Here is a 13542-nt window from a genome sequence, read left to right on the forward strand (position 1 = left end):
TTTTCCATCTCTCCATCTCTCTGTTCCACTGTTCATATGAAAATCATGGTTTTTGATTCCATTTTTTTATCAATGGGTTTGGTTTGGATTTTACAGCCAGGAGAAGAAGTTGTCAAGAAATGAAATCCTTTCCACTACTCTTGGAAAGGCTGAGGTGGCATAACAGAATTTGGGAATCCCGAGGCTAACAAATTCTTACCTTTTCTGTTAGAATATTCTTTGTGTAAAGTAATGATGAATACCTTTTGTACAATTTCCAATATGACCATTTGTATCCTATTCACAGTATATATAATACATAGCAGCCAGCCTCACATTAAAAATGAGCTGAGCATATTCTTCATTCTCTCTGTTTTCTTTGTTTTGTGTATACTCAAACTTGGTATTAGAGCAAAGCTTTACACCGGTGGTGTGCTTCTTTCTTTCGCTCAAGCTCCATGGCAGACCAGACTCCAGCCCATTCAAGTGAACAGAGCATCGCAAGTGTTGTTGCTCAGTCTGCAAGTCCTTCAGCAAGTGCTGCTGGATCTCATATGGTCAGTACTCTGAATCAACCGTTTGCACTCAAACTTGACAGGAACAATTACACGCTGCGGAAGACAATGGTCTCTGCCATTGTGTGTGGTCATCGTTTGGACGGGTACCTAAAAGGTACCAAGATCAAACCAGTAGAGTTTATTCCTGCAGATACAACGACTGAAGAAGGAGATGTGATTGTGAATCCAGAGTTTGAAAATTGGATCGTGAATGACCAACTCTTGTTGGGGTGGCTTTATGGGTCAATTACAGAGACCATCGCTACAGAAGTGATGGGCTGTGACTCATCTTCAATTTTGTGGCAAGCTCTGGAAACGCTGTTTGGAGCTCATTCTCGTGTGAAGATGGATGAGTACCGCACCAAAATATAGACAATAAGAAAAGGGGCAATGTCGATGGCTGACTATCTTCGACAGAAACGTCAATGGGAAGACGTTCTGGCCCTTGCAGGTGAACCCTATCCTGAAAAAAAATTAGTGTCAAACATTCTCTCTGGTCTTGACATTGAATACTTACCCATTGTACTCCAAGTTGAGGCTAGAGTCTCTACATCTTGGCAAGAATTGCAAGACATTTTGTTAAGTTTCGACAGTAAACTTGATAGACTAACAGCCTTATCAGGAGCTACCAAAGGCCTCAATCTCTCGTCTCCATCTGCTAACATAACAGCAACCAAACCACCTGGTTCATTTGGGAATCGAGGAAATCATCCCAGCCCTTACAGTTCAGGCAGTCGTGGTAACCCAAATCAACAATGAGGAGGCAGGAATGCTGGTAGATTCAGAGGCAGAGGTGGTGGCAGAAGTAACAACACCAAACCCACTTGCCAAGTATGCGGCAGATACGGTCACTCAGCAGCTTACTGCTACAACCGTTATGATGAGAATTATATGGGTTCAGACCCACCTGCTCTGAGATCTACATCTAGAAACAAAGGTCCTCAAAGTGGTAACAACAGTGGGGCATCAACTTTTGTTGCTACACCTGAAATGGTTGAAGATGGAGCTTGGTACATGGATTCAGGAGCTAGTAGTCACATTACAGCAGATGCCAACAATATGATTCAGAAAACTCCTTACAATGGTGAGGAAACTCTTACTGTGGGCAATGGTAATCAACTAAAAATTGTTCATGTTGGCAATAGCTTTTTGAGTTCTCTTGATAATGAATGCTTAGTACTGAATAATGTTTTACATGTACCCAGTATTACCAAGAACTTACTAAGCATCTCTCAACTTACTTTTGAAAATAATGTGTTTGTTGAATTTTTTGCCAAACAATGTCTTGTGAAGGGTCTGGACACAAAGAGGGTGCTTCTCCTAGGGACTCTTAGAGATGGACTGTATCAAATTGCTGGCCAACAAGGGAATCTCAGTACTAGTTCTTCTGTTCTTTCTAATTCTCTGTCTGTGAAACCATTTACTGGTGTAATATCTAAATCAAGTGATCAGCAAGTTGCTGCATCACAGTGTCTTTCCCTCAAGGATAAGTGGCACAAGAGATTGGGCCACCCTTCCAGTCGTGTTTTGAGTCGTGTGTTGAAAACTCTTAATGTAAAACCTGTTGTTAATGAAAAAGAGAAATTCTGTGAAGCATGTCAATATGGAAAATCACATGCCTTACCATTCAATTCCAATTATGACCGTGCTAAAAATCTACTTGACTTAATACATACAGACCTTTGGGGTCCAGCACCAATTACATCAAATACAAATTACAAATTCTATATTCATTTCGTTGATGATCATAGTCAATATACCTGGATTTACCCTCTCAAAACTAAAAATGAGGCCCTTTCAGCATTTGTACAGTTTAAAAATTTAGTTGAAAACCAGTTTGAGAGAAAGATCAAAGCTCTCAAAACTGATTGGGGAGGGGAATTTCAGTCCTTTGGTCACTGTGTCACCTCAAATGGAATAGATTACCAACATTCTTGTCCTCATACCTCGGCTCAAAACGGTAGAGCCGAGAGAAAACACAGGCACATTGTTGAGATGGGCTTGACCTTACTAGCTCAAGCACATATGCCTTTAAAATTCTGGTGGGACTCTTTCCAAACAGCTGTTTATTTAATAAAAAGACTACCAAGACAGGTTTTGCAAAATCAGTCTCCCTATGAAGTTATCTATGCCAAGAAACCCGATTATAAGTTCCTCAAAGTCTTTGGTGTTGCCTGTTATCCATGCATTAGACCCTATTAAACTCATAAATTCCAATTCCACTCAGTCAAGTGTGTGAATTTAGGGTATAGTGACTCACATAAAGGCTACAAATGCCTTAGTTCCACAGGAAGACTATACATTTCTAGGAATGTCATATTTAATGAGGATGATTTTCCATTCAAAACAGGGTTTCTAAATAACTATCAATCTGAACAAGAAGTCTGTGTTAGTGTCCCTTCCTAGTCAGTTCTATTTTAGTCTCACAAAACAGCTAGCTCCCCAAACTTTCAACAATCTGAAGCTCAAGATACAGTCTCTCAAGTCCCTGGAGGAGCAATCTCACCTCAACCAGGATCACATGATCACAATCAGGTATTACAAGATGATTTAGCTAACATCTCACCTGGTTCTATGAGTACTATACCTGCTATTTCACAACACAGTTCAGATAATGAAATACTGGACAGTGGTAATTATGATATCCCAGATGCTCAAATCAACACTTCGGCTGATACACCAATTTATGAACCAGCTCCCTTAGCTCCCTCTCATCCTATGGTGACAAGAGCTAAGGCAGGAATTTTTAAACCCAAAGCCTATTTGGGACAAGCTAAGTGGAACTGGGATAATGAAGAACCTACAAACATTGAAGAAGCCCTCAGACACAGTGGTTGGAATCAAGCTATGTCAACTAAAATGGTGGCGTTAAAGAAGAATGGAACTTGGATTTTGGTCCCAAGAACTGCTGGAATGAACATCATTGGCAATAAATGGGTTCTGAAAATCAAGAGGAATGCTGATGGTACCTTTCAGAGATACAAAGCGAGGTTAGTCGCAAAGGGCTTTAAGCAAAGACCAGGAATTGATTTTGGAGAAACATATAGCCCTGTTATAAAGGCCTCTACAGTTCAAATTATACTGACCATTGTTGTTGCAGAGTCATGGGACATCAGACAACTCGACATTAATAATGCTTTCCTAAATGGTAAGCTAGAGGAAGATGTGTTCATGGAACAACCTCAAGGTTTTGTAGATGCTTCTAAACCTGATTATGTTTGTAAGCTCACCAAATCTCTCTACGGCTTGAAACAAGCTCCGAGGGCTTGGTATGACAGATTGAAGAACACTCTTGTTAACTGGAAATTCAAGAATTCCAAGGCCGATTCCTCTTTATTCTTCTACAAAGATCCTGGTTTGATGGTTATGGTGCTCATATATGTTGATGATATTATTGTAACAAGAAATAATACTCACAAGTTGAATCAATTTGTTGAGAAACTTCATGTCATGTTTGCATTAAAGGACTTAGGTCCCCTGCATTACTTCCTTGGTATTGAAGTACACAGAGATGAAACTGGGCTTTATTTAAATCAAGGAAAGTATGTCAAAGAACTTCTGCACAGAACTGGAATGATGCATCTAAAATCATGCTCCACACCAATGACAGTTGGAAGACCATTGTCAAAGTCAGATGGAGATCCCCTTCAGAATCCAACTGACTATAGAAGTATCATTGGGGGTCTTCAGTACCTCACTCATACCAGACCTGATCTCTCTTTTGCAGTAAATAAGTTGAGTCAATTTCTTCAAGCCCCCACTACAGCTCACTGGAGTGCTGCAAAGAGAGTACTTAGGTACTTAAAAGGCACAGTGTATCATGGATTACATATCAAAAACTCAGACAGGCTTGCTATTACAGGATATTCGGATGCCGATTGGGCATGTTGCCCGAATGATCGAAGAAGTGTAGCTGGGTATTGTGTATTTTTCGGAGATACTCTTGTCTCCTGGTCATCCAAGAAACAAGCCGTGGTGTCAAGGTCTAGTACCGAGTCTGAATATCGGGCACTAGCTCAAGTTTCAGCAGAAATCTCGTGGATCCAGTCCCTTCTCAAAGAATTTGATTTTCCATTGCAGTACACACCCATAACTTGGTGCGATAACATGGGGGCGAGTGCTTTAGCTGCAAACCCAGTATATCATGCACGAACAAAGCACATAGAGCTGGATGTGCATTTCGTTCGAGACAAAGTCCTCAACAAGTCTTTGGAGATTCGATACATCCCGTCTAGTGACCAAGTTGCTGATTGTCTAACTAAGAGTCTCACTAATCACAGATTTCATTTCTTAGTGGACAAACTTGGAGTAGTTGAAACACCACCAAGTTTGAGATGGGCTGTCAAGAAATGAAATCCTTTCCACTACTCTTGGAAAGGCTGAGGTGGCATAACAGAATTTGGGAATCCCGAGGCTAACAAATTCTTACCTTTTCTGTTAGAATATTCTTTGTGTAAAGTAATGATGAATACCTTTTGTACAATTTCCAATATGACCGTTTGTATCCTATTCACAGTATATATAATACATAGCAGCCAGCCTCACATTAAAAATGAGCTGAGCATATTCTTCATTCTCTCTGTTTTCTCTGTTTTGTGTATACTCAAACTGAAGTGAATCCAAAGGCCTATCCTTTGGCCGATGGCCAACGCAGCATTACCGTATTGGACCATGTTCAACAGGCTGCTGACTACAAGCAGCTCAAGAAAGGTTCTAATGAAGGTTTGTTAATTCTCATATGCTTATTTTTGTGTATATATTTATCGATATCTATACATGTTTTTGTCGCCATTAACAGAGTTGAAAAATTTGATGGCTCTTTGTATCAATGTTTCAATTTCATATTGTACTGAACGATAATCATAATCAGCTGAATAACTTACTGTAAAAAAAAAAAATTGGAGAAAATATATACATTTTCTGATTTTTTTTTTTAACAGTTAATGTATTCCATTTTTTATTGTGAGCATTAAAAGCCGCTCTCATTGTGACCAAACAAGAGCTAATAGCTATAGAATAAGTAAACTTCAGCTTACTGTCTTAAAAATAGATTACAGATAACAAGATATACGAGTAATTACAATAATTCAATGTACACAAGTTTCTTCAACTCACTGTCTTCTATCATATTACATATATTAGAATTATATTATTGATTTTTCGTCCAGCTAATAGCTATATAACAAGTAAACTTCAGTAATAATTTCTTGCTCAATTCTAAGAAAGGATTATGGGTGGGAATTAATTATTATGTAGCATTACTCTTAAAAAATAAATCAAAAAATAAAATTACACGATACAATGTTAACAGAATATAGTAGCAGATCGAGAAGAAAATGACGTTCAAACTAAAATTAACAGATTGGAAAAGGGGCACCATTCCAGCTGCTGAGACATTCAAGCATTGGATCGATGATCTTCCATTGGCACATTGCAGTGAACACCTTGTCAAACTCCTCTCCTGGTGATTTAACATTCTCTCCTGTCAACAAATCAGTGCCCAACTCCTCTCTCACAAACTTGTACAAAGGATAAGACCTGCATTCCTTGATCTTGTTCGATAAAGCTGCATTTCCACTTTCGATACCAATCCTTGCACTCTCAACCTCTTTAGGCAAAAGGGCCTTCAATTCTTCCTCAAAAACTCCAATCTTTTGGAAGATTGAAGTTTGTGGATTCTTCTCATTTTCACCGTTAACCAAAGCTTGTTCAACTAGTACTTGCCTTAGCTTTTGCATCAATGGGTAGGTAGCATTGCTGGGATCATCAATGTATGTATAGACGTATTCCCTATCAACAACTTTAAGCATCTCCTTCTCACAAAATCTTGATGGATGGAGTTCACCATTGACACCGGTGGTTAGAACTCTCTTAGCCACTAGGCTCACAGTCTTTTTGACTGTGTGCCTTAGATTCTCCTCCAAATGTCTCAAGTCGATGGCTTGGCAAAGAGCAACCAAGAATGTTGTAGACATGAGCTTGAGAATATCAATAGCTTCAGCAGTCTTCCTTGAAGATATCAATCCCAGAGAGTTCACATCTTGGTTGTGTTGTTCAGCACTTTGGACATGGCTAGTCACCGGATTAGCAAGATATTGAAGCTCCGAACAATAAGAGGCCATGGCGATTTCAGCTCCCTTGAAGCCATAGTCCAAACTTGGGTTGCGGCCACCAGAGAGATTTGAAGGCAAACCGTTGTTGTACAAGTCATTCACAAGCTCAGAGAATTGGGCAAACATGAGTTTACCGATTGCGGCAACAGCCAAGCGGGTGTTGTCCATGGAAACTCCAATTGGGGTCCCTTGGAAGTTGCCACCGTGAAGAGCTTTGTTCCTTGAAACGTCAATCAGAGGGTTGTCGTTCACTGAGTTGATCTCTCTTTCAATAGACTTGGTTGAGAATCTGATCACTTCGATCATGGGTCCAAGCCATTGGGGTGATGTCCTAAGTGCGTAGCGATCTTGCTTTGGCTTCTGAAGAGGATCCATCTCGTGAAGCTTCTGAGCATCTTTAATATAAGAGCTGCCATCCAAAATGTGTTCCATAATGGCTGCAGCCTCAATCTGACCAGGGTGGTGCTTCAACTTGTGAGTCAAGTGATCAGTGAACTCGGACTTACCATTCATCACTTCCGCAAAAATTGCTGACAAGACTTCGGCCAACACAGCAAGAATGTTGGTCTCAAAAAGAACAGTAGAAGCAACGGCTGAACCAACAGCAGTGCCGTTAACAAGAGCAAGGCCTTCTTTAGGCTGCAACTCGAAGAAGTCGGAATTGATGCCGGCAACTTTGAAGGCTTCCTTTGCTGTGAGGGATTCGCCATTGGGGCCGACAGCCTTAGAATTAGGCCTGCCAGTGAGCAATCCGGCAATGTAGGACAGAGGCACAAGGTCACCGGAAGCTGTGATTGTACCTCTCAAAGGCAAACATGGGGTGACATTGTTGTTGAGGAGCTTGGCCATTGCTTCCAAAATCTCAAATCTGATACCGGAGTAACCTTGGAGAAGGGTGTTAATCCTAACAAGCAAACCTGCTCTTGCTGAGGAGCGAGGCAGAGTGTGGCATGATTCTGTTTCATTACCAAATATTCCAGCATTCAAGAATCTGCAAACAATAAAAGTTAGAAATATTAGTCACTCACTGATGATAATATATAGTGGAAGCAACTTCTTTTATTTATACTATATCTAACATCATAAATTGATCGGATTCCACTCGTTCCCTTCGCCCGATTTGACTTTTGATGTTAGGATTGAGTTATGCCGACCAATTCAAATTTCTGCGAACCAAGCTTAAAGTAAATTAAGTGACGCCTTACCTGATTAGCTCCTTCTGAAGGGCACCGCCTTGTTTGGTTCTTCTGTGTGAGGTCGCACCGAACCCAGTGGTGACACCATAGCTGTCTGTACCTTTGCTCATACTCTCCATAACCCAGTCGCTGCTAGCCTTGACTCCCGCCCTGGACGACTGAGAAAGCTCCACCTTAACTCCTTCGACGTCACCACCAGCGGCGATGGCAGCCACTTGGGAAATCGTCAGCGTCTCACCGCCGAGACGAACAACCGGTTTCCGGTACTCCGCCACCATTATCTTGACTTCCTCTAAGTGGCTCCCACTCATTGACGCAGCCGCCGCACCCCAGTTCAGCGGGTCATTAGAGATATTGGCTGCTGACTTAGTCACGCAGAAACTCTCCAGCGACACGCCGTTTTGGCTGTGGTGTTCACCATTTTGAGAAACTACAGTCTCCATTTGATGTAAAAAATAAAAGAAATTTATATACTATATCAAATTGTATTGAGGATTTTTGATTGATGGTGATTGTAATGTGTTTGGAGAGCTTAAGAAAAAATGGTTTGAGAAAGTAAAAAATGGGATTTTGTTTGAATTGTATGAAGAAAGTATAATGGTCTTATATAGAAGCCAGAAGAGAAGGTGGCTTCCATGAGAGAGAGAGAGAGTTTTCAAAATGGGTGGCGGAAGAGAAAGAGTAGGAGTTGGTGGGTGATTTTCAAAGTGGGTGGCGGAAGAGGAAGAGAAAGGTGCGTTGGTACCTAAGGCAGTGGATAAGTACAGTTATGCAGCCAAACACCACCTTGTCCCATTATAAGTATTTATTTTTATTATACTATTATCTAGTTGGCATCAGAAAGACATGCTTAAACCTCTTTTAGTTAATAGTTTATTTATTTATTTTTAATTAGATTTGGTAAGGTCAATGCCACCAATGCTGTATAGCCTATAGTTGTTTGGTCAACGAGTCAAAGTATGTGTTTTATTCTAATAAAAAAAAATACTTAAATGAAGAGAAGAAGACCATGTGTGTTTTTATGGACTTGATAATAATAAGAGGGCAATTTCTTTAGGGAAATTTTAAGCTATATGCCCTGTAACATGGCCAATTTTTTTAAAATGTCAACATAATTTACTCTTCTAAACATGTCATTTTTAATATTTTTGAACAAAATTTCTCCTAAGATTAGACACTCTCATCCTAGTCGTATTTTCTCATTTCTCTCTCTGTGGAATTTTCTCTCAAACCTCACATTCTCACTATCTCTCAAGAAAAACTCTCTCAAGCCACCATATTCTTCATCAAGCCATCACCGCCGTCGCCACCATCTTCTCCATCGTCGGCAACAGTAAGGTCAACTTTTTATGTTTTTTTTTTAAAATTTGAATCGTAATGTATAAAATCGGTGAAATGGGTTTGATTTTAATCCTAATATAAGATTTTAATCTCTATTTTGCAAAAATGTAGCTTTAAATGGGTTTGATTCTATGTGCATCGTTTTGGAAGATTTGGTTTAATTTCTGCAAAAATTTTGTGGGTCGATGTTCATTCAATCCCACATCGATGTCATTTTGATGCTTAATCGATGGTAATTCGATGACATTCAGTGCATGTGTATATTTTAAATAATTGAAATGTTGTCATCGATGATATTTCGATAGACCATTAAATGAAGGCGATAGTCAATCGATGGTATATCGATGCCATTTCGATGCTTGCATGGTTTTCAATTTTCTTTTAGTATAAAATCGATGAAATTTCGATGATATGTCAATGTTGATTTCGATGCAATTTTGATTCTAGTTCGATGGTATTTTGATGCTTTCTTGGTTTTAGTTATATTTTGATAATCTATTAATTTCAATGCTTTGTCGATGCTATTTCGATTGTTGTTTGAGCACATTAATTTAAAGGTGATGCATCGATGTTAAATCGATGCTATATCGATGCAATGTCGTTGGCTTTTATATGTTATCTACTTGTGTTGACCCTGATTTTGGTCAACTGACACGGAGTCAGAATATGCTTGATGTGAATGAATGCGTTGAAAAGAACCGAATGACAAAAAGTAATAAGAACACGGTATTTTATAGTGGTTCGGCCCCAAGATCTGGTAATGACCTACGTCCACTTAGATTGTTATTGATGTGTGAATCAAAGGAGTGATCAAAGAACAAGGGTTCAATGAGTTTCACCAACCTCTGAAGAGCAATACAATATCTCAAGTAGAATTACTCTAGTATCAAATAATTCGAAAGCCAAAAGTCCCTTCCTTGAGCTATCTTTCTCTATTTATAGGCTCAAGGGGGATTACACAAGATTGTTACAGATATTCTCTCCTGAATAATCGGATACTCAGGAGATTGTGTGAGTTAATTTCGGGATTTACAAAGATCTTTTATTGTAACATTGTGTTGTATGTGGAACCATCGACCAGACTGGTCGTAGGTGAGACTGGGCCGCCTCCTGCTTATAATGTGCCTTCTGGTTGATACACTAGCAGAGCTCTTCCAGGTGTCAGCCACGTGTCCAGGGATCACTTTCCACGTCATCAATGTCAATTTTTTGGATAACATTTGCCCCCAAGTTTATTTATTACGAGCAATAAATAAACTTTTGAGCGAACGACCCTTCGGTAACCCCGCCATAGGTGTCAGAACCCTTCGTGTGTTCTTGGAAAAAGCAACCTACTCCTGTCTAATCATGACTTTTTGGTTCCCTAGTAACAAATCGACGGCTATTCCGCTTCCCCATACTTCGAAAAATGGAAACTAATGATTACACCTTTTTAACGCCACAGACAAACTTATATAACATCTCCAAACTTCCCTTTTTCTTTTTACGCACGCCATTGCCTTCTCAAGAAACCCTAAAAACCAGAGCTTCAATCTTCTCCTGGAGACCGTTCTTCTGCATTTTCAAGACTCAGCCCGAGAGTTCCTTGATTTCCGAAGACTCTTTACCAATCTCCACGACCATCTTTTTGGTAAGATTGTGAATCCTTATGCTTCAAATTTTCATAATGCATGCTCATGTATGTTGACTGTTTGAGTTCATCTGCTTCTGGTTTGAGATGCTTGTGAGTAGAATGTCTTGTGGGTAAAAATAGTTACGAGTTAGTTTAATAGTTGGGATCATACTCTTAGGGCGTAAAACCGAAGTAAAAATTCGATCTTTAGGCTAGTTGGAAAATAGGTTTTTCCCGCCCTAAGGGGAGTTGAAAAAGCTTTTTTGAAAAACTTTTTACTTTCACCCTTTGATCTGTTTCTCAAACTGTTCGTGTAGAAAGATTTAGCTTTTTGTTAGAATGTTGTTGTATAAAAGCTTGACTTTTATACTCGACCAGCGCTATTCTAAAAAGCCTTTAAAAATTCTCTATCCTCACCTCCCCATTCTTCTGTTTGCAGACTTTGATGCCAGATTTGTGGGGAGGTGAACGGCCCATCGACGACGATCTTCTCGCCCAGCTGCTCGAAGGCGAAGAACGACCGACCGACCGACCGAATTCACGAGATTCCCTTTTCACGATCTTCCTCCAGACCTCGTCCTTCTCCTCCTCAAATGGCTCGTTCCAAATCTTTAGGCAAGAAAAGACCTGAATCCGACAATAGTCCAAACCCTCCTGCCCAGCCTGATTCACAGGCTGGGGTTCCTTCAACCAGTGGCCGAAACAATCTTTCTCCTAACCCTAACATCCAAACTAGAGCCCGCCCTCGTCATTAGAATCTGCCTGATGTCGAGTGGTATTTCTCCCCGACCAGCCTTGTAACTCCCAGGATGCTTGCCAACTATCTTAGGAAGTATCCTCTCACAGGGGTCACTCTCAAAATTCCTGCCGCAGACCAAAGGGCTAACCTCCCCGGAGGTGTATACAGTGCTTGGTCTCGGTACCACATAGAGGCGGGGGATGTGCTCCCGCTACATCCTTTTTATCAGGGGGTGGCTAATTATTTCGATGTCGCCCCCTTCTAGATTACTCCAAATGGATATAGAATGCTGGCCGCACTCTATATTCTGTACAAACTTAAAAAATGGCCAGAACCTACCCCCCATGAGGTCAATTATCTTTTTGATCTCAAGTCCAACCCTCAACAGTATGGGACGGGCTTCTTCCATCTTTGTCACCAGGAGACAAACCGGACGTTCCTGAGTGCCACCACGCACATATCCAACATGGGGCAGTACAACAAGGAGTACTTCCTTACTCCGGACATAACCAGCAACAACTTGGCCTTCGCTCGAGGAGGTAAGTGCTGCTTTTACTGGTCAGTATTTTTATCAGCGAATTTCCCTTCATTTTTCTTAAAGTGTGTTTTGTCTTTCAGGCCCATGGTTACGTTCGACCCCAACACTAGACATGGTGTTGAGGTCCAATGCACTGGCCAGGATGACGGACGCAGAAAAAAGCGTCAAGTCCCTGGTCACTGATGATAACCTGAGGCTAGCTGGCCTCCTGGCTCCTCGCCATGAAACAAGAGGACCCGTGGTAGCCGATGCCACTGCCGAGGGGGTTCCCGAGCAGCAACCTCCTACGTCTCCTCCACGAAGGAGGCCGACGGGGGTTACAATCAGGGAACCCACGGGCAATCCTTCTGTAGAAGGGCCTTCTGCTCCCAAGGCAAGGGGAAACAAAAGGCAAAAGAGCCGGTTGTGGACTTAGGGAATCCTCCGATGAAAACAGTACAGTAATTTTGCTTTTAAATAGCTTGCCAATTCCCTGTCACTTGTTTGACGGGGAGGGCAACTTTACATATACTCCAAATCTAGGGCCAGACTTCTTCGTGCCAGATAGTGAGTGTGTGACTAATAGAGTCAATAGTATAGCGACCAGTAGTTGTAGCTCGGGTATTAACTTTGTGACCTTCTTTTTTGTTTGATAAAGAGTTTTCATCTGCCTTTATCTTACCCTTTGCATGTGTCTACTTGTATGCAGATATGGCCACTCCCAACGTCTTTGACCTATACCAGGCTGAGGAGGAAGAGGAAGTTCCTCAGCTCCGGCAAAATTCGTCAAGGAGACACAACGGCAAAACAAGCCAGGGACCTGCCAAAAAGAGTCGAACAGAAGATCCTTCCAAGGACGTGCCAACTGGGCAAACCTCTGCTCATCCTTCGGCTCCTTCTGAGAAGGAGACTCCTCCTGCTCCGACAAACCCTCCGGCTGCGCCCATCAGGGAACAAAACAAGCGGGAAGAAACTCTTGGGGCCAAACTCTTGAGCCGCGCCTTACGAGCAGCCAAAGACCGCCTTGCGCACATCGTGAAGAACGACCGCGTCAAGGATGCAATGGTTAAGGCAAAGAGTATGGGGGTCGACCAGATTCTGAACAGGACCCTAAATGAAATAGCCAGCGTAAGTGCTTCTTATCACTTTGGCCTTAGTCTTTTATTCTTTGCAACAGGTTCTAACTTTATCTTCTGTCCTCAAGCTTTGCTATCTGCAACTGCAGCTCGTACCCGCACCCAAGCCACCATCAAACAGGCTTGGGCAAAGGCTATCGAGAGGTACCAGGTGCAAGCAGCCGAGGAACTTTCGGCTGCAGAGGCCAGGCATGCAAAGGAGTTGGAGGCGCTTGTTCAGCAGAGGGATGCCACGGTGACAAAGCTATCGGAGGCTGAAGCTTCGAAGGCTGAAGCTTCGAAGGCAGCTATAAGAAAGCAAAGGGAGGACTATCAGGAGGCCAGCCGAGTCTAATTTCGAGAATGCAAGAGA

General features: G+C 41.5%; 1 protein-coding gene across 1 annotated transcript; it reads right to left on the minus strand.

The window, feature by feature from the left end:
• Positions 1 to 5542: 5542 nt before the first annotated feature.
• LOC133831107 (phenylalanine ammonia-lyase-like) lies at positions 5543 to 8593 on the minus strand. Its single transcript, XM_062261275.1, has 2 exons — positions 7855 to 8593; positions 5543 to 7640 (listed from the first exon to the last, which is right to left on the minus strand). The coding sequence occupies exons 1-2, from the start codon at positions 8286 to 8288 to the stop codon at positions 5891 to 5893; spliced, it is 2184 nt and encodes a 727-aa protein (XP_062117259.1). The 5' UTR covers positions 8289 to 8593; the 3' UTR covers positions 5543 to 5890.
• Positions 8594 to 13542: the final 4949 nt, after the last annotated feature.

This window comes from Humulus lupulus, chromosome 4, assembly GCF_963169125.1.
Source record: "Humulus lupulus chromosome 4, drHumLupu1.1, whole genome shotgun sequence".
Lineage (NCBI taxonomy): Eukaryota > Viridiplantae > Streptophyta > Magnoliopsida > Rosales > Cannabaceae > Humulus > Humulus lupulus.

Coding starts and splice junctions, on each gene's coding strand:
- LOC133831107 (XM_062261275.1), bottom strand. CDS start 8,288: ATGGAGACTGTAGTTTCTCAAAATGGTGAACACCACAGCCAAAACGGC. Junction 7,641..7,854: donor CTTCAGAAGGAGCTAATCAG/GTAAGGCGTCAC, acceptor TATTGTTTGCAG/ATTCTTGAATGCTGGAATAT.